Source organism: Pseudophryne corroboree, chromosome 5 (assembly GCF_028390025.1).
Source record: "Pseudophryne corroboree isolate aPseCor3 chromosome 5, aPseCor3.hap2, whole genome shotgun sequence".
In the NCBI taxonomy this organism is placed as follows: Eukaryota; Metazoa; Chordata; class Amphibia; order Anura; family Myobatrachidae; genus Pseudophryne; species Pseudophryne corroboree.
This window is the reverse complement of record NC_086448.1, coordinates 18200094-18225697: the sequence shown is the minus strand read 5'-3', so window position 1 is coordinate 18225697 and position 25604 is coordinate 18200094. Positions and strand designations below refer to the sequence as shown.

Genomic DNA, 25604 nt, shown 5'->3' with positions numbered 1-25604 from the left:
GAAACTGAAAATAAACTACAACTCCCAGCAACCCTTGCTGTCGGGAGATCCCGGAGGCAAGGGCTGCTGGGAGCTGTAGTTTATTTTCAGTGTCTTCACATAGCCTGCTGAGCGATCCTCCATCCCAGGCAGTTCGGCACAGCAGGTATTGCCAGACACTACAGCTATCTGCTGGGATGTTGTGGGGTGGGGACTAGGGCTGTGTGCTGTGTGAGGAGGCTATGTATGTGCTGGGAGTGGGGGAAACTACTACTATCTGCTAAGGGTTGACTACAGCTATGTGCTGGGAGGGGGGTGAGGACTATGGCAATGTGCTTGGGGAGGTGAGGGGCTATGTGCAGGGACGGGGACTATGGCTATCTATGCTGACAGGGAACTATTGTTATGTGATGGGAGAGGGTGGGGACTACGGTGTGACTGTGGCCCTCATTCCGAGTCGTTCGCTCTGTATTTTTCATCGCATCGCAGTGAAATTCCGCTTAGTGCGCATGCGCAATATTCGCACTGCGACTGCGCCAAGTATCTTTGCTATGAAGAAAGTATTTTTACTCACGGCTTTTTCCTCGCTCCGGCGATCGTAATGTGATTGACAGGAAATGGGTGTTACTGGGCGGAAACACGGCGTTTTATGGGCGTGTGGCTGAAAACGCTACCATTTCCGGAAAAAACGCAGGAGTGGCCGGAGAAACGGGGGAGTGGTTGGGCGAACGCTGGGTGTGTTTGTGACGTCAAACCAGGAACGACAAGCACTGAACTGATCGCACAGGCAGAGTAAGTGTGGAGCTACTCTAAAACTGCTAAGTAGTTTGTGATCGCAATATTGCGAATACATCGGTCGCAATTTTAAGATGCTAAGATACACTCCCAGTAGGCGGCGGCTTAGCGTGTGTAACTCTGCTAAATTCGCCTTGCGACCGATCAACTCGGAATGAGGGCCTGTGTTGGGAGAGGTGGAGACTATGGCTATGTGCTGGGGGGACTACCACTATTTCTTGGGGAGGTGGGGGCTATGGCTATTTACTGGGAGGGGACTATGGCTATGTGCTGGGAGGGGGATGGGGACTATGACTATATGACTGTGGGGGCATATGTGTATCTGGCACTGTGGGTACATATGTGTATCTGGCACTGCACTATTGGGGTCTTATATATATAACGCCCCCATTTTCATTGGCCATGTGGCCACATCCATTTTTTGGATTGAGCGCATAAGGATTCTTTTCTACTTGCACCACTGGGTAGTGCGCTATGCTGCACTTCTTTGCACTACTATTTGATTATACTACCTGGCCTTGGGTGGCATTGCCTCCTCAGCCAGGCCAGGCACTGCTGATGTCTCCTCAGTGTTATAAGAATTACTGTGTGGGCATAATGTGTAAAGGGAACTGCTACAGTGTGGGCATGATGTTTATAAGGGTTACTACTATGTAGTAACCTTTTGCCACAAGATCATGTCCCATTTTTATTGCGGGCACCAGTCCCTTTTCCAGGGGCGCCCGGACCCCTATATACACCCCTGTATATACACACACACACACACACACACACACACACACACACACACACACACACACACACACACACACGCGAAAATGTCAGACACAGTTTCCTCCAGAGTATCTTCAGAGAGTCACAGAGTATAAGGAGCCAGCCACACAGCGCCTGTATAGGCAGTTATTATGATAAAAGCCCGGCGCTGATCAATCAACCTTAATAGGGTAGTTAGTACTGTTACAACACTCCCCCCCTGTCTATAACACCCTGGAACCGCAGAGGATAGCTGGAGTTATGTGGAGGGCAGCGCTCCCTGTCAGCGTTCTGTTCAGCAGATATGCAGGGAGAAAATGGCGCTGGTGAGAGCTGGAACCGCTCTGAGAAGAAGCCCCGCCCCCTGTAATGGTGTGCGGCTTCCCGCACTGTGTGATTATACTGGCCTGAGGATTTATTTGCTAACAGTGGGACAAGCCCCTGTTAGCAGCAGTGACCAGTGTAGGGCATGTGCGCTAGCTCAGGATGCCCCTCAAACGCTTAAACCATGTTGCTGAGCCAACTTGGAGCGCAGCCTGTCAGAGCAGCGCTCTCACCCTTGTGCCGCCATTCCCGACGGCGACACGCTAACTGGGCCGCCAGCGATGTACTCACCACTCTTCTTTCTTCTGGCTCTGTTAGGGGGTGGCGGCATGCTGCCGGAGTGAATGGTTGCCTCGTGGGCTTGCGATCATCACCCTCAGGAAAAATCCTCAGGAGCTCCCCTAGCTGTGGCCGGTTCCTCTGGGCACATTTTCTAAACTGGGTCTGGTAGGAGGGGCATAGAGGGAGGCAGGGGCGGAGTGGGATCAAAAACCAGCCCGGGAAATTTATGGAAGCAACCCTAATAGGGGTGGGGTCTGTTGAGGGGGTGGGCAGGATTACTGCTCAAAAGGCCGACTATATGCAAGGATTGGAAGTGCGCGCTGCAAACATTTAGAGGCATGCTTCATGGGGAAGGGGTGTGGCCACATAATAGTGCCAATTCACATTACACCACACAGTAGTGCCGCTTATACACATTGCACCAGGTAGAACCTCCTATGCACACTGCGCCAGGTAGAGCACATTATACACATTGCACCAGGTAAAGCACATTATACACTTTGCACCAAGCAGAGCACATTATACACTTTGCACTAGGTAAAGCACATTATACATATTACACCAGGTAGAGCATGTTATACACTTTGCGCCAGGCAGAGCACATTATACACATTGCACCAGGCACAGCACATTATACACATTGCACCAGGTAAAGCACATTATACATATTACACCAGGTAGAGCACATTATACACATTGCACCAGGCACAGCACATTATACACATTGCACCAGGTAAAGCACATTATACACATTGCACCAGGCACAGCACATTATACACATTGCACCAGGTAAAGCACATTATACATATTACACCAGGTAGAGCATGTTATACACAGGGCCGGCGCTACCACTAGGCAGCTTTAGGCAGCTGCCTATGGGCGGCGACCACTGGAGGGCGGCACCGCTTAGCCTCAGCCCAGCCAAACTCCTCCTTTTCTTTAAGAGACAGAGGAGCAGCTCGTGGGCGCCCACCACGTCTGTCTTCAAAGTTCAAACGAGTGAGTTTACTATGTGTGACAGTGCGAGTCCCTGATTGATTCAGCAAACCTGCCCCGCCACACCTCTCTGCGATAGTGTCAGTGTGGAATGTGTTTGAATTGTGTTCAGGCTGCCGCCTGTCTGCCGCATGTTGTGCTCCTGTCCTGAGTCCGGGGTCCCACATTATCGTTATTTATCACATTATGAGCTCTCACGTCTCACCGCAGGTCCGCATCTCCCCCACACGATGGTCTCCGGTCGCCCGCGTCATGCCCGGCGTCCCCCCCCCGGCATCCCCCCCCCCCATCATCCCTGCATTCATCATGAAAGAGTGACCCGCGGCTGCTGCCTTGTCCGCTCCGCTGCCGCACTGTGTTACTGCTCCGGCGCCGCCTCCCCACTACGATCGCCTGCAACTTGTCATCTGCGCTGTGCGCTCCCCCTCCCTCCATCCAATCCCGCGACTGGCTCCAGTGATCAGCACTGGAACTCATTGAATGGCACCGTCCTGCTGGCTGCTTCTGCCTCTTGTTAACAGCTCCCCCACAGCCACAGTTATATTTGGCTCCCGCTGCCCCCCCCCCCCATCCCCGCCCTCGCCTTCTGCAGCGTGTTCCTACATGGTTCATCTCCCCTCCCCCGCAATTGGACTCCCGCTGCCCTCCTCCCCTGCCTGCATCTTGTCACCAGCTAGCCTCCCCCACACTTATTGGGCTCATGCTGCCACCCCCCCTCCCCTTCCTGACTTGCAGCTCTGAGCTCCGTGCATACGGGATTGAGCCACATCCTCCCGCCATGACCACCGTGTGGGACGCTATCCTGACATTTTGCCCCTCCCACCGCTGCTGTGGATACGCAGGGGGGCTATCCCGAATGCTGGGATCCCAAACTGACACGACCCTAGAGAAGTAAGCCACAGGTGGTGGGGGGTGGGAGGGGAGAGGTTAGGTGTAGGCTTGTGGGGGAGGGTTAGGGTTAAGCTGCGGGTAGGGGGAGGGACAGGGTTAGGCACAGCTGGGGAGGGTTAGGCTGGGGGAGAAGTAGGTCTAGATTTAGGCTGCAGGAAGGGGGTGGTTAGGGTTAGTTACCACCAGGGAGGGTTAGGATTAAGCTGGGGGGGGGGGGGCAATTAGGGTCAGGCTGCGGGAAAGGTGTGTTAGGGTTTGGGGGGGGGGGGTTAGGGATTAGGGTTAGCTTACTTAATTAGCAAGTGTCTGGATTGTAATCTCTTGGATGTCGCTGTCGGTATTTTGGCATCCTAAGCGCCAAGATATCATATGTATTCCATATATATTTTATATATATATATATATATATATATTACCATTAGCCCGGCACTCCGTTTTGGATGTTGATTGGCCCGGTGCCCCCAGTGCAGAGGATAGTATATAGAATTAATACTGCGGCACTCGGAGTCGTTTAAAAAGAGCAAAGTGTAGTCAAAAAAATGTACATCACATAGATCAATGTTTCGGGGTGCCTGACCCCTTTGTCAAGGTGTGACAATGGGGTCAGGCACCCTGAAATGTTGAACTATGTGATGTAAATTTTTTTGACTACACTTTGCTCTTTTTAAACGACTCTGAGTGCCGCAGTATTAAATATATATATATATATATATGTGTGTGTGTGTGTATATATATATATATATATATATATATATAGTGCCTGAAGTGGGCTTGTGTACAATGGTTTGGTATACCGGCACTTCTTCGAGTACTGTCCCCCGCCGGTCTGCCGCCACATCAAGCTGACCGCAGCGCTACTATTTCAAATCTGCTGCGGACCAGCAGCCAATCAGGAGCGGCTGCTCCTGATTGGCTGCCGGTCCACAGCAGATTTGAAATGGTACAGTGCGGCTCCTGCATGCGGCATGATTATGGCAAGGCTCCGGCCCCCGCCATCCTGACAGCTCGGCTGCCCAGCTCCGGCTTTCTCCTGATGACAACTCGGCTGCCCAGCTCCTGCTCCCGTATGCTGATACCCCGGCTACCTGCCAAATGGTGAGCAGAGGGGAACTGATGGAGGAGAGTGTCAGGGTGGGGACACTGTGTGTGTGTAAATGTGGTTGTGTGTGTGTGTGTGTGTATATATATATATGTGTGTGTGGCTGTGTGTGTATATGTGTGTGTGTGTATACTGTATGTGGCTGTGAGTATGTAGATATGTGGCTATGTGTGTGGCATAATGTGAATTTCGGCTCATTCCACGTGGCATAATGTGAATTTCAGCTCATTCCTCGTGGCATAATGTGAATTTCGGCTCATACTGTGTGCTATAATGTAAATTTTGGGTCATACCGTGTGCTATGATGTGAATTTCGGCTCATACCGTGTGCTATGATGTGAATTTCGGCTTATACCGTGTGCTCTAATGTGAATTTTGGCTCATACCGTGCGCTATAATGTGAATTTTGGCTCATACCGTATGCTATAATGTGAATCTTGGCTCATACCGTGCGCTATAATGTGAATTTTGGCTCATACCGTGTGCTATAATGTGATTTTTGGCTAATAGCGTGTGCTATAATGTGATTTTCGCCTCATACTGTGTGCTATAATGTGATTTTCGCCTCGTACCGTGCGCTATAATGTGATTTTCGCCTCATACCGTGTGCTATAATGTGATTTTCGGCTCATACCATGTGCTATAATGTGATTTTTGGCTCATACTGTGTGCTATAATGTGATTTTTGGCTCATACTGTGTGCTATAATGTGATTTTCGGCTCATACTGTGTGCTATAATGTGATTTTCGGCTCATACTGTGTGCTATAATGTGATTTTTGGCTAATAGCGTGTGCTATAATGTGATTTTCAGCTCATACTGTGTGGTATAATGTGAAAGGGGCACCAGTACTAAAAAGTATAAGGGGTCCTAGTATTGTGGTGCAAAATGTGTATAAGGGGTGGTAAACTACACTGAAGGGCACACCCCCTTTTAAGTGGCCACGCACCCTTTTTCGGAGCGGCACGCGCATAATTACAGCCTTCACTTTTCCATACCCCTACTTCAAAATTTCCACTTCGCCCACTGTGTGTGAAAATAAATAAATAAATAAATATATATATATATATATATATATATATATATATATACACTCACACACACCACACCTCTCCATAATAATAACCCCTAATCTGAACACCTTCACCCAAACTGCTAAAACAACACTGATATCTTATCCCTAAATCTTACCTGAAGGCTCTGTATTTTGCCGGGGGGAGGGGGGTAAAGCACATTATACACATTGCACCAGGTGAAGCACATTATACACATTGCACCAGGTAAAGCACATTATACACATTGCACCAGGTAAAGCACATTATACACATTGCACCAGGTAAAGCACAGTACACATATTGCACCAGGCAGAGCACGTTACACACATTTCAAAGTTTTATCAGCAGCCGCTCCTTTGTACAGTGTGACGGAGGGGCTGAAGGGGAGGCGGAACACGTGATGCCGCTGCCCCCGCCTCTGGCAAGAAAGGACGCACCTCTGACTTTCTTGTTTCTTTGTTCGAAAGGCTGCATTTGATAATGTCGTGCTTTCCTAGGCTGTGCAGGAATATAAGGCAAAATATCAGAATTACCAGCTATAGCTGTGGAGACCAGGCCCGAGAACCCTTATCCACACAATCCTCAGCCTTCCATATGCCTGTTAAGTCGGCATCATCTGTCCATTGCATATTCTACAGGACACGTCAAGCAGAAATCGACATAGCTTTGACTCTAGGACCCAGTATACTCATGTCTCTTTGGGCATGTTTTATATATATATATATATATATATATATATATATATATATCTCTTAAGACAGCATCTTTAATATATATATATATCTCTATATATACATATATATATCTACATACTAGGGTCTTAATCTCTGCTGCTAAGGTACCTGTACACGCTGCCACAGCGCTATAAACCCATACCGACACAATCGCCAGTCTGAGTAGTGTACCAGAATGTGCACGCTATCTGCAGGATCCCTGAGAATAGCTGTTACGTCAGGGCTACCTTTTGCAAACGTGACACCCTAGGGGAAGATTCCCATCATATCCTGGCCCTAGTGGGGAAAGGATATTCCCTGAGAATTCTTTGTGGGAAACTGCAGTCTCTTGTCTGGAGATTCCCGCTCTTTTTCCTCATGAGAGGAGGGAAATTTACCTCAGCTTTCTTCCCCTTAACATGTGTACCCTTGTGTCAGGGACAGATGAGTCATCTGTAAAGATGTGCCCTGTGGGCACATCTGTGTTGCTGTCCCTAGCTGGGGGCAGCTTGTCTGTCCCCAGCGCTGAGTGTGCGGCGGTGGGTGTCTGGTGCAGGGATCAGATGTTTCCCTGCACCAGGCTGTCGGCGGCGGGGAGCGGCGCGGCGGCGCTTTAAACTTGGCGCCGCTCGGGCCGCCAATCAGAAGCGCCGCCCGCAGCTTTTTGAATCCGGCGCCTCCAGCGAGCCAATCGCGGCTCGCGGGGCGCTGGCCAATCAGGAGCAGGCGCGGCGAGCCAATTGGCGCTCGCCGCGTCACAGGCCCCGCCCCCGGCGTCTGACGTCAGACGCCGGGCGGGAGCCTGAAGAAAAGGCCGCGCCGAAGAGCGGCGAAGAGGACTGGCGGGAGCAGCGGAGAAGGTCGTCGGCGCGCCGGAGCGCGGAAGATAGTCCGGCGCCGAGGAGAAGACGACGGCCGTGGGAAGAGGAGCTCCGGTGGCCGCTGAAGAGGCCGGAAGACGTCGGGCTCCGGGAAGATGTCCAGCGGCGGCTGGACGCGGCGAGGAGACGGCGGCGCCGCTGGCCAGGACGGGCCAGCGGCAGAAGAGTTCATCCAGGCCGAGAAGCGCTGCAGTGGTGGGAAGCAATTGAGCTGTGCAGTTCCCCACTGCAGCCTTCTCCACCGCAGGTAGGCCCTTCTAAGGTGCCCCCTTCTCTCCTCCCTAGACCACCGGGTGTTCGGGCATTAGGCCCGTGGGCACAGTCAGGCCCTCCCGGCCTGTGGGCACGTAGTCGGGCCCTCCCGGCCCGTGGGCACATAGTCGGGCCCTCCTGGCCCGTGGGGGCGTTTAGTCGGGCCCTCCAGGCCCGTGGCCAATTAGGGATACATTAAGGTGACCCTGGGCATCAGGCCCAGGTCACCCAACGGGCACCAGTTAGGCGGGCACTAGGCCCGGGGGCATATCAGGCGATAGGCCTGTGGGGCATTAGAGGGCGCTAGGCCCTAGTGTATCTTTGCAGTAGGTACATATAAGGTGACCCTGGGCACAAGGCCCAGGTCACCCAACGGGCAGCAAGTTAGGCGGGCGCTAGGCCCGTGGGCGAAGTCAGGCCTCCGGCCTGTGTGCAGTTAGGGGGCGCTAGGCCCAGTGAACAAGTGCCCCCGAGGTGAATAAAGGTGGCACCGGGCACTAGGCCCAGGCCACCCTGAGGTGTTAAGTAGGCAGGCCCGCTCGGCCTGAGCCCCTAAGGAGAGAGTACGGTAGGTGGGTGAGCTGTGCGGCCCCCACTACTGGGTGTTCTGAGTCGGGTAGATAAAGGGACCGTACCGTCGCTTGCATTGTGTATCGTGATGTATGTTACCGTGCGGGGCGATGTGTGAGCTCGTTAAGTGTGTTAGTTTTGTTGCACCACACCCACAGAGCTAGTTTGAGGGCTCTGCCGTTGTAGTTAGTATAGGGTGTGACACTAGGTTAGAGTTAGGCCCTGCACGGCTGTTTGCTTGTTTGTTTATCTCCTTACAGGGACCTGTAAGAGAAGAAGACGTTCGCAGTGCGAAACTGACGGTGAGTAACATCTGTGTGAGTTTGTCCCTTGTCTTTCCCCGAGCGCCGGAATCGGGATTGCTCACGGACGTGAGAATCCTTTTCATCACTCTACGGGCCAGATGTACTAAGCCTGAAAAGTGATAAATATCACTGTGATATAGTACCAGCCAATCGGCTCCTAACTGTCATTTTTCAAACACAGCCTGTAATATGGCAGTTAGGAGCCGATTGGCTGGTACTTTATCACAGTGATATTTATCACTTTTCAGGCTTAGTACATCTCCCCCTACGTGCGAGAGCGCGAGTGTGTGAAATCTGGGTGGCTGAGGCTTCGTGCCGGTGATGACCATTCACCCAACCGGTGAAGGTCGCGGTCACCCCTGGGGTATCCCCTGTTCCAGAGGAAGAAGGGTCGATACCCCCTTTAAGGTATATTATTCTCTCCTCAGCTCGGTCGTAGGTCAGCTCCGAGAGGGAATCGCCGTGTCCGGATCCGACTGAAGATTTCCAGGTCCGTTGAAGGTTCCGGTACCTGAAGGTGAGAGAGAGCGGCGCCTGGTGAGTACCGAGTCTACACCTGCACGGCAGCAGGCACCACCACACAGCAGCCGCACCTCTCACACATCAGTGATATGCAAATCATCTTTTATTACAATAATCATATATTGAATACTTTTCTGCCAGTTTTGGCTGTAACTTTGCATTATCGTAGTCGACACTGGAGTCAGACTCCGTGTCGATATAAGTGTTTATTATTTTGGATAGTGAGCATTGAGAGACTCTGAAGGTCTCTGTGACATAGGTACAGACATGGGTAAATTCCCTGTCTGTTCTCTAATCTTTTGTGCAATAAATTTACCTTAGCACTTAATTACACATATCCAAACAGGTGTCGGCGTTGTCGACGGAGACACCCTCACACACACATTTGCTCCATCTCCTCCTTAGGGGAGCCTTTTACCTCAGACATGTCGACACACACGTACCGACACACCACACACTCAGGGAATGCTCATCTGAAGACAATTCCCCCATAAGGCCCTTTGGAGAGACAGAGAGAGAGTATGCAGCACACACCCCAGCGCTATAAACCCAGGAATAACACAGTAACTTAATGTTAACCCAGTAGCTGCTGTTTATATTAATTTTTGCGCCTAATTATGTGCCCCCCCTCTCTTTTTACCCTCTTCTACCGTGTAACTGCAGGGGAGAGGCTGGGGAGCTTCCTCTCAGCGGTGCTGTGGAGAAAAAACATGGCGCTGGTGAGTGCTGAAGAAGAAGCCCTGCCCCCTCGACGGCGGGCTTCTGTCCCGCTTTCATGTACAACTTTGGCGGGGGCTCATACCTATATACAGTGCCCAACTGTATATTATGCAAACTTTTGCCAAAGAGGTCTCTAATTGCTGCCCAGGGCGCCCCCCTGCGCCCTGTACCCTACAGTGACCGGAATATGTGGGTTTAATGTGGGAGCAATGGCGCACAGCTGCAGTGCTGTGCGCTACCTCAGTGAAGACTGGAGTCTTCTGCCGCCGATTTCGAAGTCTTCTTGCTTCTTTCACCGGCTTCTGTCTTCCGGCTCTGCGAGGGGGGCGGCGGCGCGGCTTCGGGATCGGACGACAAAGGGTGAGATCCTGTGTACGATCCCTCTGGAGCTAATGGTGTCCAGTAGCCTAAGAAGCAGGACCTATCTTCAGTTAGTAGGTTTGCTTCTCTCCCCTCAGTCCCACGTAGCAGAGAGTCTGTTGCCAGCAGAAGCTCTCTGAAAATAAAAAAACCTAACAAAATACTTTCTTATAGCAAGCTCAGGAGAGCTCACTAAGTAGCACCCAGCTCGTCCGGGCACAAATTCAAACTGAGGTCTGGAGGAGGGACATAGAGGGAGGAGCCAGAGCATACCAGTATCCAAATTCTTTCTTAAAGTGCCCTGTCTCCTGCGGAGCCCGTCTATTCCCCATGGTCCTTACGGAGTCCCCAGCATCCACTAGGACGTTAAATATATATAATCCCGCACCAGTGTATATAGATTTTGGTTTTCTCAGTCACTTAATGTGCACAGTAGATTAAATTAATGTATCTTGCACTTATATTGTTGCTTTTTTTTTTTATTCTTTTTTTTTTGCCGCTTTATGTACTATAGTTTTCACCTGCCATTGCAGGACACCCCCCTGATTGCAATAAATACACCCATAGGCGGAACTAGACACACCCCTTGGGCGGAGCTCGACACACCCCTGCACGGCGCATTCTGCTGCCACCTGGAATCTCCCTGAAACTAGTTTTCAAAAGTAGGCAAGCATGGCACAAATCTCCAGGAAAATAGCTGCTGCACCACTTTCCTGTGTATTTCTCCAGTGCAGGCACAGGACTCCATGCTGCAGGGTGTGCCTTGAAAAGAGATAAAGTGGAGAGTGATAAAGTACCAGCCAATCTGCTCCAACTGTCATGTTACAGATACACAGAAGAGCCATGTACCCCGTAGAGACCTAACGCCGTACAGACTCATAACCGCCAGTCGCTGCCTATTACAGGGACAGGTGACAGAGAGCGGTCCCTGGGTGTGTCCCTATAAATCTCCAATAGTGACCATATATGATGCAGCAGCACCATGCACCCTTAAATATACCTCAGCTGTGTGTATGGCATGATGGGGGTTGTAGTGCTACCTGGGCAGGTAGGTGGGTAATATACAGAATCAGGAAGGTATGTGAGGAACAGATTAACCTCTCTGCACCTTAACTAACTTTTCCTTTTATTATGGCCAGTAAACATATGCCACATACTGCGCATGCGCAGCAGCAACCACTGGGGGCCCTATACCCCGCGGCGCAGCCTCAGCGCGCTGACAACTCAGGGAGTAGTAAGATGGCGACCGGAAGTGACGACACAGCCGGCTGTTAGCGCCGCCGGGACTTCCGTTTTGTCCGAGAAAGATGGCGGCGGCGTGCCTGGTGCTGAGGAGGTCGCTGCGGGCGGGTCAGCTGCTCGGGGGCCGGGCGGCCTGGCCGGGGGCTCCGCAGGTGAGAGAAGGGCCCGGCGGAAAAGGGCGGAGGGTGGCCGGGGACAGGGAGTCGGGGGGCGGCGGGGAGGAGAGGCTGTGACCGGGGAGGGGAATGAAGGTCACCGGGAGGGAGAGAGGCCGGGCGGCCGGAGACTGGTACCGGCTGCTGCTCCCCGGCCCCTGCCCGCCCCTCTTCCCATCAGAGGCCTGTAGTGTTATTATTCTGCCTCATACATGACACAGTCATTGTATAGTGTGTGTGTGGTGTTACATAGACTGTGTATACGTGTGTGTATATAAATATATATATATATATATATATATAATATGTGTGTGTTAGTCATTGCTGTATATAGTGTGTCAGTGTTACATGGTCATTGCTATGTATATTATATACAGTATATATAACCTGTACCTCATTACATAATATCTGTACACAGTGATATGTGTGTATGTCAGTATTGTGTGTCACTGTTATATTTACACTGTGCCTACATTGTGTCTGTACACGTTTGTATGTATGTATGTGTGTGTGTGTGTGTGTATATATATATATATATATATATATATATATATATATATATATATATTATATACACACACACTCACACGTGTGTGTGTGATGCGCGCTCCCCACCACGTGTGCCCGGGGTAAGGGGCGCGTTGAATATGGTGGCCGTGTCCAGTGCACTAGTATATAATGATGGTACCAGTTCTGTCTGGAGTCAGAGGTGCGCATGACGCTACTTTCTAGGGGGAGGGTCACAGCTGCATCCCCTCCATGACCCGCTGATTGACCCTGCAGTAGGGGGTGATGGTCGACACCTCAGCCCGCCAATGTCTGGTTCAGCTATACATGTGTATATTGGTGATTGTCGGATATAATATTTGAGTTGCGCTGAGTCTGTTACACATTTCCCAGCTGAATCGCATGTTATGGCGCAGGTATAAGTAACACGTGCTGACACTGGTGTGTCGCTCAGGTCTCTCATCAACCAGGACATGTCCTGAAATTTAGATGCTGACGCCCCGAGGTCTTCAGTTGCTGCCGCAGTGCTGGTTAGGGCAACATGACTCAATACACCTAACCAGAGCCCAGATTCATTGTGTTGAGTTGCAGTGATGACCTGTAATGTCTATGGTGTAATGTGCCTGTGTATATATCGTGTCATATACATGTACGTTATTCCAGTTGCCTTCTGAGTTGTGCCTCTTTAAACCACCTGTGTCTTACCTTGGGGCGTAACGCTATGATGTTTTGATGCACTGTGATCCCAGGCAGACGATACAAGCGGTGTAAAGCACAACGCAGTGGTGAGAGTGTACATGAAGTGCATATCATACTTAAAATAGCCCCAAAAAAGGAAACCTGCTCTGAGACCTATTAACATATACCCCAGCCTGAGCTGCAGGTACCTATAAACCCAGATCCCTATTACTACTGGCAGGCAGATGGGGTCTGGAGGAGGAACTGAGTAACATACGGAGCTGTAGCTGGACGTCTGACAGGACAGCAGTTTCCATGCAGAAAGGCCCTGGTTAATGAATGGGCTCCTCAAATCAGGCATTATTAATAAATTCACACACAATGGGGGGGTATCCAGTTACCCGCGATAGTGCCACAGCCGTGAAAAACAGGTGTTTTTTCGTGACTTTTTTTTCCAGCCCTATCCAATTATCTAGTGTAAAAATACATAGGTCTCGCGGAAAGCCGTGTACCTATGTGTTTTCGCGGCATTTATTGCGGATTATGCTTAGCTTGCCTCGGCATAATCCCGTTAAGTGCGGGCATCGGGGTATAAGCGCCTGAATATCGGGGCTAAATGGATACCCCCATAGGATGTAACTTATATCGCTGTAGTTATTTTTAAGTACAAATGAGCATTGGACGGTATCCGGACTCCAGGTCGACAGCACAAATGTCGACACACCTTAGGTCGACGACAATTGGTCGACACACCTTAGGTCGACATGTACAAAAGGTCAACATGGACAAAAGGTCGACCGGAACAAGGTCGACATGAGTTTTTCACGATTTTTTTCTTTTTTTGAACCTTTTCATACTTAACGATCCACGTGGACTACAATTGGAACTGTAAAGTGTGCAGAGCGAAGCGGTAGCGGAGCAAAGGCACCATGCGAGGGGACACGGTGCACTAACTGGGGTTCCCGGTCACTCTGCGAAGAAAACGACACCAAAAAAAACATAAAAAACTCATGTCGACCTTTTGTCCATGTCGACAGTTTGTCCATGTCGACCAATTGGCGACGACCTAAGGTGTGTCGACCTTTGTGCTGTCGACCCTCAGTTCCAGACCCGCATTGGACAGATTTGCTCAGAAAACAGCAGAGACATTTTGGGGTTGCAGATGACTCCTTGTGGTCTTACCGTCAGTAGGTACATCGCAGCTGGCCCTAAAACTACCTCAGGGTTTGAAAAAAGTATCTTTGTGTGAGAAGTAAGCAGTCAACACTCTGGTAATTACTTAAGCAATTAAGTAATGTGCAGTGGGGCAAGATGACTGCACCTTGGCGCACATCTTCTGCAGGCGCAGCGCCAGGAGTGCAGGCGTCACAGCGAGGGGCAGGCAGTACCGTCATTTTACTAACTCTCACAAACTACATAATTTACTTTCTAACGTTTAATAGCCTTTCTGCGCTCTCTTCCAGGCCAACATGTCGTTCTCCACGTTGTCCCGCGGCCGCAGGTTAGCGCTCTCCACCCTAGGCGTAGTAGTTGCCGGTGGAGCCGGTTTAGCTCTAGCACTCCACAAATCCGTCAATGCCACCGAGATGGAACTTCATTCTCCCAGCTACCCATGGAGCCACGCAGGTTATCTGTCTTCCCTGGACCACGCCAGGTAAAGCATGTTTGCCGGGACTTGTTTGTATGTTGCTTGAGAAATGGTTTACAGTCCTTCACACAGAGTAATGAGCAGATTGGGCTTGTGAGCCTCTTTGTAAAGGATATAATTTTCCCTTCTGAATGTGTGACACGTGGCCTGATAACTGCTCGTGGGCCTCACCTTGGTTTCTGTATACAATATCAGGCCACTGTCTGGAACACCCGGTGTTCACATCACAAGCAATCCAAAGATTCCAGGGTGCCAAGCATGGTCTGTATTGATGATATGGCACAGAGTAGGAATATATTGTGTATCGCACGTCATGCTGCGCTACATATGTATATAAAACATTCCTGTGAGTGTGATTATTTTATAGCATAACCCATGCTCCCCGTAGTGGTTCCCTGTACGTCAGCTGTGTGCTTTCTGTGTGATCATAGCTTCTGGTGGATAACTATTACTACCGGTTACTTATATAGCGCACGCGTATTCCGCAGTGCTTTACAGAGATTTCTTATCACCTTATCAATGGTAAATGTCTCTGCGACACGCCTCTGGGAGTGCAGACAGGGTCAGCAGTGGTCCTGTGGGATGCTGGTTGCTACTTCTGGCCCCTACTCTTCCCGTCTGAGCGTGTCGGAGGGTCACAGGATCCTGTAGTACATCTCTTCCACGTCTCGTCGGGAGGCTGTGCGTGTGCTGAATCTCTGCCCCCAGATTACACACAGATAAGATGAACTACCTGGACCCTCAGGTGCCATTTAGCCCCTGAGTTCTCTTCTAGCGTGAGATTCATCAAGTAGCAACGAGTCAGGAGAAATCTCGGAGGAGCCAAGGTCGTATTGTCCTGTTGTAATGTTTTACTCGGACTCTTTAACAAAATCATAGGGATATATGGTTCCCCAGCCCCAGCTTCTCTACCTTGTCCAGGGACTAGTGATCAGCAGGGAAAAAGCAGAGTGGTCTTAAAGATCTCCTCTTTAGTAGAGAATGGAAACATATGGACAGATGATGCTGCTGTCTCCAGCCTGTCTACAAGGGCACTTATCCCACTCACAGATAGATGGGGGCGATAGGAGGCTGTTGTAGGAAACTTCATGTTTCTTTAGGAACAGTGCTTGTTTCGGTCTCGAGGGTGCTGAGCGTTTTGGTAGGGACCTATCATACGAGTATGCAAGCAAAAATAAGAGACCGTAATAAGTAGCGTTGGAGTAATGCAGGTGGCATTTATTTCTCTGTGGAGCGCACCAGGACTGGAGTTTGTCCTCATCCAGAAGTAAGGCTCTAGCAGAAATCTCCTATGGTAGAGGCCAATTGCCGGAGAGCTAGTGTTCAGGGGAATACTGGACTCCAGGGGGTAAATTTACTAAGATGGGAGTTCTATTTAAGGTAGGATGTTGCCCATAGCAACCAATCAGATTCTACTTCTCATTTATCTAGCAACTTCTAGAAGATAATACCTGGAATCTGATTGGTTGCTATGGGCAACATCCCATCTTAAATAGAATTCCCATCTTAGTAAATTTACCCCCAGATCGGGGCAATTAGATTTTCTCTATCGTCCTAGTGGATGCTGGGGTTCCTGAAAGGACCATGGGGAATACCGGCTCCGCAGGAGACAGGGCACAAAAAGTAAAGCTTTAGGATCAGGTGGTGTGCACTGGCTCCTCCCCCTATGACCCTCCTCCAAGCCTCAGTTAGATTTTTGTGCCCGGCCGAGAAGGGTGCAATCTAGGTGGCTCTCCTAAAGAGCTGCTTAGAAAAGTTTAGCTTAGGTTTTTTATTTTACAGTGAGTCCTGCTGGCAACAGGATCACTGCAACGAGGGACTTAGGGGAGAAGAAGTGAACTCACCTGCGTGCAGGATGGATTGGCTTCTTTGGCTACTGGACATTAGCTCCAGAGGGACGATCACAGGTACAGCCTGGATGGTCACCGGAGCCTCGCCGCCGGCCCCCTTGCAGATGCTGAAACAAGAAGAAGGTCCAGAATCGGCGGCATGAAGACTCCTCAGTCTTCTTAAGGTAGCGCACAGCACTGCAGCTGTGCGCCATTTCCTCTCAGCACACTTCACACGGCAGTCACTGAGGGTGCAGGGCGCTGGGAGGGGGGCGCCCTGGGAGGCAATGAAAACCTATTTTTGGCTAAAAATACCTCACATATAGCCTCCGGGGGCTATATGGAGATATTTAACCCCTGCCAGAATCCGTTAAGAGCGGGAGACGAGGCCGCCGAAAAAGGGGCGGGGCCTATCTCCTCAGCACACAGCGCCATTTTCCCTCACAGAAAGGCTGGAGGGAAGGCTCCCAGGCTCTCCCCTGCACTGCACTACAGAAACAGGGTTAAAACAGAGAGGGGGGGCACTAATTTGGCGTTAAAAATATATAAAAAAGATGCTATAAGGGAAAACACTTATATAAGGTTGTCCCTATATAATTATAGCGTTTTTGGTGTGTGCTGGCAAACTCTCCCTCTGTCTCTCCAAAGGGCTAGCAGGTCCTGTCCTCTATCAGAGCATTCCCTGTGTGTGTGCTGTGTGTCGGTACGTGTGTGTCGACATGTATGAGGACGATGTTGGTGAGGAGGCGGAGCAATTGCCTGTAATGGTGATGTCACTCTCTAGGGAGTCGACACCGGAATGGATGGCTTATTTAGGGAATTACGTGATAATGTCAACACGCGGCAAGGTCGGTTGACGACATGAGACGGCCGACAAACAATTAGTACCGGTCCAGACGTCTCAAAAACACCGTCAGGGGTTTTAAAACGCCCGTTTACTTTAGTCGGTCGACACAGACAGGGACACTGAATCCAGTGTCGACGGTGAATAAACAAACGTATTCCTTATTAGGGCCACACGTTAAGGGCAATGAAGGAGGTGTTACATATTTCTGATACTACAAGTACCACAAAAGAGGGTATTATGTGGGATGTGAAAAAACTACCGTAGTTTTTCCTGAATCAGATAAATTAAATGAAGTGTGTGATGATGCGTGGGTTCCCCCCGATAGAAAATATGGGCGGTATACCCTTTCCCGCCAGAAGTTAGGGCGCGTTGGGAAACACCCCTTAGGGTGGATAAGGCGCTCACACGCTTATCAGAACAAGTGGCGGTACCGTCTATAGATAGGGCCGTCCTCAAGGAGCCAGCTGACAGGAGGCTGGAAAATATCATAAAAAGTATATACACACATACTGGTGTTATACTGCGACCAGCGATCGCCTCAGCCTGGATGTGCAGAGCTGGGGTGGCTTGGTCGGATTCCCTGACTAAAAATATTGATACCCTTGACAGGGACAGTATTTTATTGACTATAGAGCATTTAAAGGATGCATTTCTATATATGCGAGATGCACAGAGGGATATTTGCACTCTGGCATCAAGAGTAAGTGCGATGTCCATATCTGCCAGAAGATGTTTATGGACACGACAGTGGTCAGGTGATGCAGATTCCAAACGGCACAAAGGTGTATTGCCGTATAAAGGAAGAGGAGTTATTTGGGGTCGGTCCATCGGACCTGGTGGCCACGGCAACTGCTGGAAAATCCACCGTTTTTACCCTAAGTCACATCTCTGCAGAAAAAGACACCGTCTTTTCAGCTTCAGTCCTTTCGTCCCTATAAGAGTCATATCTGCCCAGGGATAGAGGAAAGGGAAGAAGACTGCAGCAGGCAGCCCATTCCCAGGAACAGAAGCGTTCCACCGCTTCTGACAAGCTCTCAGCATGACACTGAGACCGTACAGGACCCCTGGATCCTACAAGTAGTATCCCAGGGGTACAGATTGGAATGTCGAGACGTTTCCCCTGCGCAGGCTCCTGAAGTCTGCTTTACCAAGGTCTCCCTCCGACAGGGAGGCAGTATGGGAAACAATTCACGAGCTGTATTCCCAGCAGGTGATTAAATTACCCCTCCTACAACAAGAAAAGGGGTATTATTCCACACTATATTGTGGTACTGAAGCCAGAAGGCTAGGTGAGACCTATTCTAAATCTAAAAAAATTTGAACACTTACAAAGGTTCAAATCAAGATGGAGTCGCTCAGAGCAGTGATAACGAACCGGGAAGAAGGGGACTATATGGTGTCCCGAGACATCAGGGATGCTTACCTCCATGTCCCAAATTTGCCCTTATCACTAAGGGTACCTCAGGTTCGTGGTACAGAACTGTCACTATCAGTTTCAGACGCTGCCGTTTGAATTGTCCACGGCACCCCGGGTCTTTACCAAGGTAATGGCCGAAATGATGGTTCTTCTTCGAAGAAAAGGCGTCTTAATTATCCCTTACTTGGACGATCTCCTGATAAGGGCAAAGTCCAGGGAACAGTTGGAGGTCGGAGTAGCACTATCTCGGATACTGTTACAACAGCAGGGGTGGATTCTAAATATTCCAAAATCGCAGCTGATCCCGACAACAAGTCTCCTGTGCTTAGGGATGATTCTGGACACAGTCCAGAAAAAGGTGTTTCTCCCGGAAGAGAAAGCCAGGGAGTTATCCGAGCTAGTCAGGAACCTCCTAAAATCAGTGCATCATTGCACAAGGGCCATGGTAAAAAAATGGTGACTTCCTTCGAAGCAATTCCAGTCGGCAGATTTCATGCAAGAACTTTTCAGTGGGATCTGCTGGACAAATGGTCCGGATCGCATCTTCAGATGCATCAGCGGATAACCCTATATCCAAGGACAAGGGTGTCTCTCCTGTGGTGGTTACAGAGTGCTCATCTTCTAGAGGGCCGCAGATTCGGCATTCAGTTTTGGATGTTGGTGACCACGGAGGCCAGCCCGAGAGGCTGGGGAGCAGTCACACAAGGAAAAAATTTCCAGGGAGTGTGATCAAGTCTGGAGACTTTTCTCCACATAAATATAGCTAAGGGTAAATTTATAATGCTCTAAGCTTAGCAAGACCTCTGCTTCAAGGTCAGCCGGTATTGATCCAGTGGGATAAAACATCACGGCAGTCGCCCACGTAAATAGACAGGGCGGCACAAGAAGCAGGAGGGCAGTGGCAAAAACTGCAAGGACTTTTCGCTGGGCGGAAAATCATGTGATAGCACTGTCAGCAGTGTTTCATTCCGGGAATGGAAACTGGGAAGCAGACTTCCTCAGTAGGCACGACCTCCACCCGGCAGAGTGGGAACTTCATGGGGAAGTTTTCCACATGATTGTAAACCGTTGGGAATTACCAAAGGTGGACATGATGGCGTCCCGTCTGAACAAAAAACGGGACAGGTATTGCGCCAGGTTAAGAGACCCTCAGGCAATAGCTGTGGACGTTCTGGTAACACCGTGGGTGTACCAGTCGGTGTATGTGTTCCATCCTCTGCTTTTCATACCTAAGGTACTGAGAATTATAAGACGTAGAGGAGTAAGAACTATACTCATGGCTCCGGATTGGCCAAGAAGGACTTGGTACCCGGAACTTCAAGAGATGCTCACAGAGGACTTATGGCCTCTGCCGCTAAGAAGGGACTTGTTTCAGCAAGTACCATGTCTGTTCCAAGACTTACCGCAGCTGCGTTTGACGGCATGGCGGTGGAACACCGGATCCTAAGGGAAAAGGCATTCAGGAAGAGGTCATTCCTACCCTGGTCAAAGCCAGAAAGGAGGTGACCGCACAACATTATCACCACATGTGGCGAAAATATGTTGCGTGGTGTGAGGCCAGGAAGGCCCCACGAAGAAATTTCAACTCGGTCGATTCCTGCATTTCCTGCAAACAGGAGTGTCTATGGGCCTCAAATTGGGGTCCATTAAGGTTCAAATTTCGGCCCTGTCGATTTTTCTTCCAGAAAGAATTGGCTTCAGTTCCTGAAGTCCAGAAGTTTGTCAAGGGAGTATTGCATATACAACCCCCTTTTGTGCCTCCAGTGGCACTGTGGGATCTCAACGTAGTTCTGGGATTCCTCAAAACACATTGGTTTAAAACCAGTCAAATCTGTGGATTTGAAGCATCTCACATGAAAAGTGAACATGCTCTTGGACCTGGCCTGGACCAGGCGAGTGTCAAATTGGTGGTTTTTTTCTCAAAAAAGCCCATATCTGTTTGTCCATTCGGACAGGGCAGAGCTGCGGACTCGTCCCCAGTTCTCTCCCTAAGGTGGTGTCAGTGTTTCACCTGAACCAGCTTATTGTGGTGTCTTGCGCCTACTAGGGACTTGGAGGACTCCAAGTTGCTAGATGTGGTCAGGGCCCTGAAAATATAGGTTCCAGGACGGCTGGAGTCAGGAAAACTGACTTGCTGTTATCCTGTATGCACCCAACAAACTGGGTGCTCTTGCTTCTAAGCAGACTTTTGCTAGTTGGATGTGTAATACAATTCAGCTTGCACATTCTGTGGCAGGCCTGCCACAGCCAAAATATGTAAATGCCCATTCCACAAGGAAGGTGGGCTCATCTTGGGCGGCTGCCCGAGGGGTCTCGGCTTTACAACTTTGCCGAGCGGCTATTTAGTCAGGGGCAAACACGTTTGTAAAATCCTACAAATTTGATAACCTGGCTAAGGAGGACCTGGAGTTCTCTCATTCGGTGCTGCAGAGTCATCCGCACTCTCCCGCCCGTTTGGGAGCTTTGGTATAATCCCCATGGTCCTTTCAGGAACCCCAGCATCCACTAGGACGATAGAGAAAATAAGAATTTACTTACCGATAATTCTATTTCTCGGAGTCCGTAGTGGATGCTGGGCGCCCATCCCAAGTGCGGATTATCTGCAATACTTGTACATAGTTACAAAAATCGGGTTATTATTGTTGTGAGCCATCTTTCAGAGGCTCCGCTGTTATCATACTGTTAACTGGGTTCAGATCACAGGTTGTACAGTGTGATTGGTGTGGCTGGTATGAGTCTTACCCGGGATTCATAAATCCTTCCTTATTGTGTACGCTCGTCCGGGCACAGTATCCTAACTGAGGCTTGGAGGAGGGTCATAGGGGGAGGAGCCAGTGCACACCACCTGATCCTAAAGCTTTACTTTTTGTGCCCTGTCTCCTGCGGAGCCGCTATTCCCCATGGTCCTTTCAGGAACCCCAGCATCCACTACGGACTCCGAGAAATAGAATTATCGGTAAGTAAATTCTTATTTTTCTTTCAGCCTAGGTGGACACTGGGACTCTAGGGTATAGTGATCAGGAGCACCGCAAGGCTCCAAGGAGGCATAAGGTGGCCAATTCTTCCAACTTCTTGCAGAGTGCAGCAGAGGCTCCTCCTCCACTATACCGCACACCTGCTCATAGGAGGCCCCGTTTTTTTTTTCTTGGTGCCTAACAACCACAGGCACGTTTTTGGAGAGGGCTGTTCACAACCCTGATTAAACTTCATTTTTTTCCCTTTGCTTCCAGGATCTCTGCTAGACGTGGTGGCCAGACGTGCGTTGTGGCTTTGCTTGTAGAGAGCAGATAGCGACTTGAAGAAGGTTTTGGAGGCTCCCCCCTTTACCAGGGAACATTCTCTTTGAACCAGAGTTGGATAAGATCATTGCCACTATTGCGGCTTCCAAAACGGCCTTCCTGCCCTCTGCTGCACCAAAGTCCAAGTAACCTTCCTTTTGCACACAGGGTAAGGCAAAATGGCAGTCCTCTCCCTGTGTACATGGATCCGCATCCACACCAACCAAGCCAAAGGGTCGTCGGTCCTGGGTTGGCCGCCGTCAAACCCCCAAACAAACTGACAAACCTGCAGTGTGATGCTCGGGGCCCCCACCTGGACTCGTGCACGGTGAGCGGTCGGCTGCTACAGTTTGCTGACTCCTGGGTGTCTGGCATAGTATCCAGTGGATATGCCCTTGCCTTTCTGTAATGGCCGCCTCTCCAACTGCCAGTGGACGTCGGCAAGACCACCGCTCTTCAGTCTTTTGTCAGATGCCTCCTGAAGGAAGCGGTCATTATCCCCTGTTATCTTCTCCTCAAGGGGGTACTGGGTTTCTATTTCTATCTGTTTTTGGTACAAAAATCAGACTGATCTTTCTTGACCCATCCTCAACCTGAAGAAGTTGAACCTGTTTCTGCGAAGTCCCAGATTCAGGATGGAGTCCCTCCGTTCTAGCATGCAAGCACTGGAACCAGAAGACTTCATGGCCTCCTCCACATTCTCATTCGACCAGGCCATCAACGCTTTTTGCTGTACAGACATGTTCAATTCTGGGCACTTCCCTTCAGCCTCTCCACAGCATTGAGAGTCTTTACCAAAGTCGTGGCAATCATGTCAGCACAGCTACGTATGCAGGGAGTCTGGATTCTCCCATACCTGGATGACCTCTCAAGTGTTCTTGCAACAACACCTTCAGGTCACCTTGGAGCTATTAGTCACATGGTTGGCTGATCAACTGGCACAAGTCCAGTCTAACCCATTTCTAGTCCGTTCCCGATCCAGGACTGGATCATTCTTACCACAGACGCCAGCCTCCAGATGGGGGGCAGTCACGGGAAGCCACTCTTTCCAGGGACGCTGGTCAACACAGAAGGTGACTCTTTCGATCACTGTCCTGGAGCTCAGAGCAATCTACAGAGCTGTCTGCCAAGCGGGAACGCTCCTTCACGGGAACCCAGTAAAGATTCAGACAGACAACGTGATGGCGGTCGCATATACTAACCACCAGGGCAGCATCTGAAGTTGTGGTATATTCTCCGGTGCGCTGTCCGCAGTCTACATTACTGGAGTCCAGAATTGGGAAGAGGGCTTCCTCAGCTGACGAGACGTCCGTTCAGGGGAATGGTCTCTCCACCTGGAAGTGTTCAAACGTCTGCTGGCTCGCTGGGGTTGGCTGCACCAGTCACGGCCATCCTGGTCGCCCCGGATTGGCCAAAACGTGCCTGGTCCACGGACCTCCGCCGCCTATTGATAGTCTCCATACCGCCTGCCTCTTCGCCCGGATCTGTTGTACCTGGAACCTTGCCTTCACCCCGACCTCCCCCATCTAGCTTTGATGGGGTGGCTGTTGAGAGGTCGTGGCTTCTCTGATTTGGCCATCAGTGCGATGCTCTCAGCCAGAAAGCCTTCTTCAGCTCGCATATATCACAGGGTGCAGCGACAGTACTTTCAGTGGTGTGCCTGCCGTCATTTCATTGCATTGATATATTGGGTACCCAGAGTTGTGGCTTTCCTTCAACCCGGTTTGGATTTAGATCTTCTGCTGGCTTCCTTAAAGCTGTAGGTGTCTGCCCTTTGTGCTTTTCCAGCATAAGGTGGGCAATTCTTCAGTGAATAATACCTTTCTGCAGAGGGTGCTGCACTTGCAGCCTCCTTTAGTCCCTCCTGTTCATCCATGGGACTTATCCTTGGTCTCCAGGATGCTTCAGTTGTAGATCTGTCTTGGCTCACTTGATAGACGGTCTTGTTGGTCATTGCCTCAGCATGCCGAGTCTCTGGGCATTTGTCTCACAAGTCCCCCTTTCTTGTGTCCCACTCTGACCATGCAGTTCTGCGTACTAGGATGGATTATCTCACCGAGGTCATCTCCAAGTTCCACATCAATCAGGAGATTGTGGTTCCATCCTTCTCCCCTTCCGCGCCCAATGTCCTGGATGAGTCCTTTATCACCTTGGCTGTCGTGCGTACCTTCCAAACTTATGTATGCAGGACATAGTGCTTCTGCAAATCAGACTCTCTTTTTGTTCTTTATGATGCCTGTAAGCGAGGCTGGCTAGCCTCTAAACAAATATTGGCGCGTTGGATACGCACTGCTATAAGCAAGGCTTATCTGCTGTCTGGGCAGCAGGTTCCGGTGTCCGGTGAGGGCTTACTCCACGCGGCCGGTTGGCCCTTCTTGGGCAGTCCGCCTCTGCACTTCTGTGGGGCAGTTTTGCTGGGCAGCTACGTGGTCCTCCGCAAACACCTTCATCAAATTCTACCACTCTCGAAAACTATTGGTCTCGCCAACCTTCTCCTGTGGTTGGCAAGATATAACAACTCAAAATAGATTCCACTCTCTACTCAGAAGGAATGTCTTGATGAGATCTCTAAAGCTGTCCTCCCCTGTGATACTGGAGGTCTTAGAGAAGAAGTAATTTCTCCTATTACAGAAAGACACAGAGGGAGACTGGTTTTTATTCAAAAAAATTCAACTGGGGCTTCACAACAGGAGTGGTTCGATCACTACATTTAGGCAAGACCATTCCCGCATGGCATTAGTACTGTCCATTCTCAAGGCAAGTCATCTACTGGCTTTCCAACTTCAGACTCCACAAATGTTGCCTGTAAGATGGTCTTGTTTCCCAAGAATGTTCTCATCCACCGTAGGCATTCTTCTCTGGGCAAGGTGGAATCTAAGAGCTTAAATAGCACCTACTCACTGTGATCGCAGTCCCAAAAGTCCTGGAACCCGACTGCAGTTGCTTCCATAAACGAGCAGGGTGTCCTAAGATGCACGGCCAAGGCCAACACTTATGTTATAGGCAGATAAAGTATAACAGGGAATAGGCCTAGTACAAAAGCATGGCTTCCCTTTATACAGATTTCATGGAGGCATCCACAAACGCCAGTGTAACTCCATGTTAATACCATCACAAGGACTCCAGAACAATGGGATTAGACGTGCGGTCTGTACCATGGAACTTCCATTTCTCTAACGTCCTAAGTGGATGCTGGGGACTCCGTAAGGACCATGGGGAATAGCGGCTCCGCAGGAGACTGGGCACATCTAAAGAAAGCTTTAGGACTATCTGGTGTGCATTGGCTCCTCCCCCTATGACCCTCCTCCAAGCCTCAGTTAGATCTCTGTGCCCGAACGAGAAGGGTGCACACTAGGGGCTCTCCTGAGCTTCTTAGTGAAAGTTTTAGTTTAGGTTTTTTATTTTCAGTGAGACCTGCTGGCAACAGGCTCACTGCATCGAGGGACTAAGGGGAGAAGAAGCGAACTCACCTGCGTGCAGAGTGGATTGGGCTTCTTAGGCTACTG

General features: G+C 50.1%; 1 protein-coding gene across 1 annotated transcript in view; it reads left to right on the top strand.

Moving 5' to 3' along the window:
* The first annotated feature begins 11775 nt into the window (after window positions 1-11775).
* Window positions 11776-25604, top strand: part of LOC134927099 (cytochrome c1, heme protein, mitochondrial) — a 35021-nt gene continuing 21192 nt past the window's right edge. Inside the window, exons 1-2 of the mRNA XM_063921110.1 lie at window positions 11776-11891; window positions 14543-14733. Of these exons, the coding sequence (XP_063777180.1) occupies window positions 11805-11891; window positions 14543-14733 (278 nt within the window). The 5' untranslated portion in view covers window positions 11776-11804. The remainder of the gene's footprint in view (window positions 11892-14542; window positions 14734-25604) is intronic.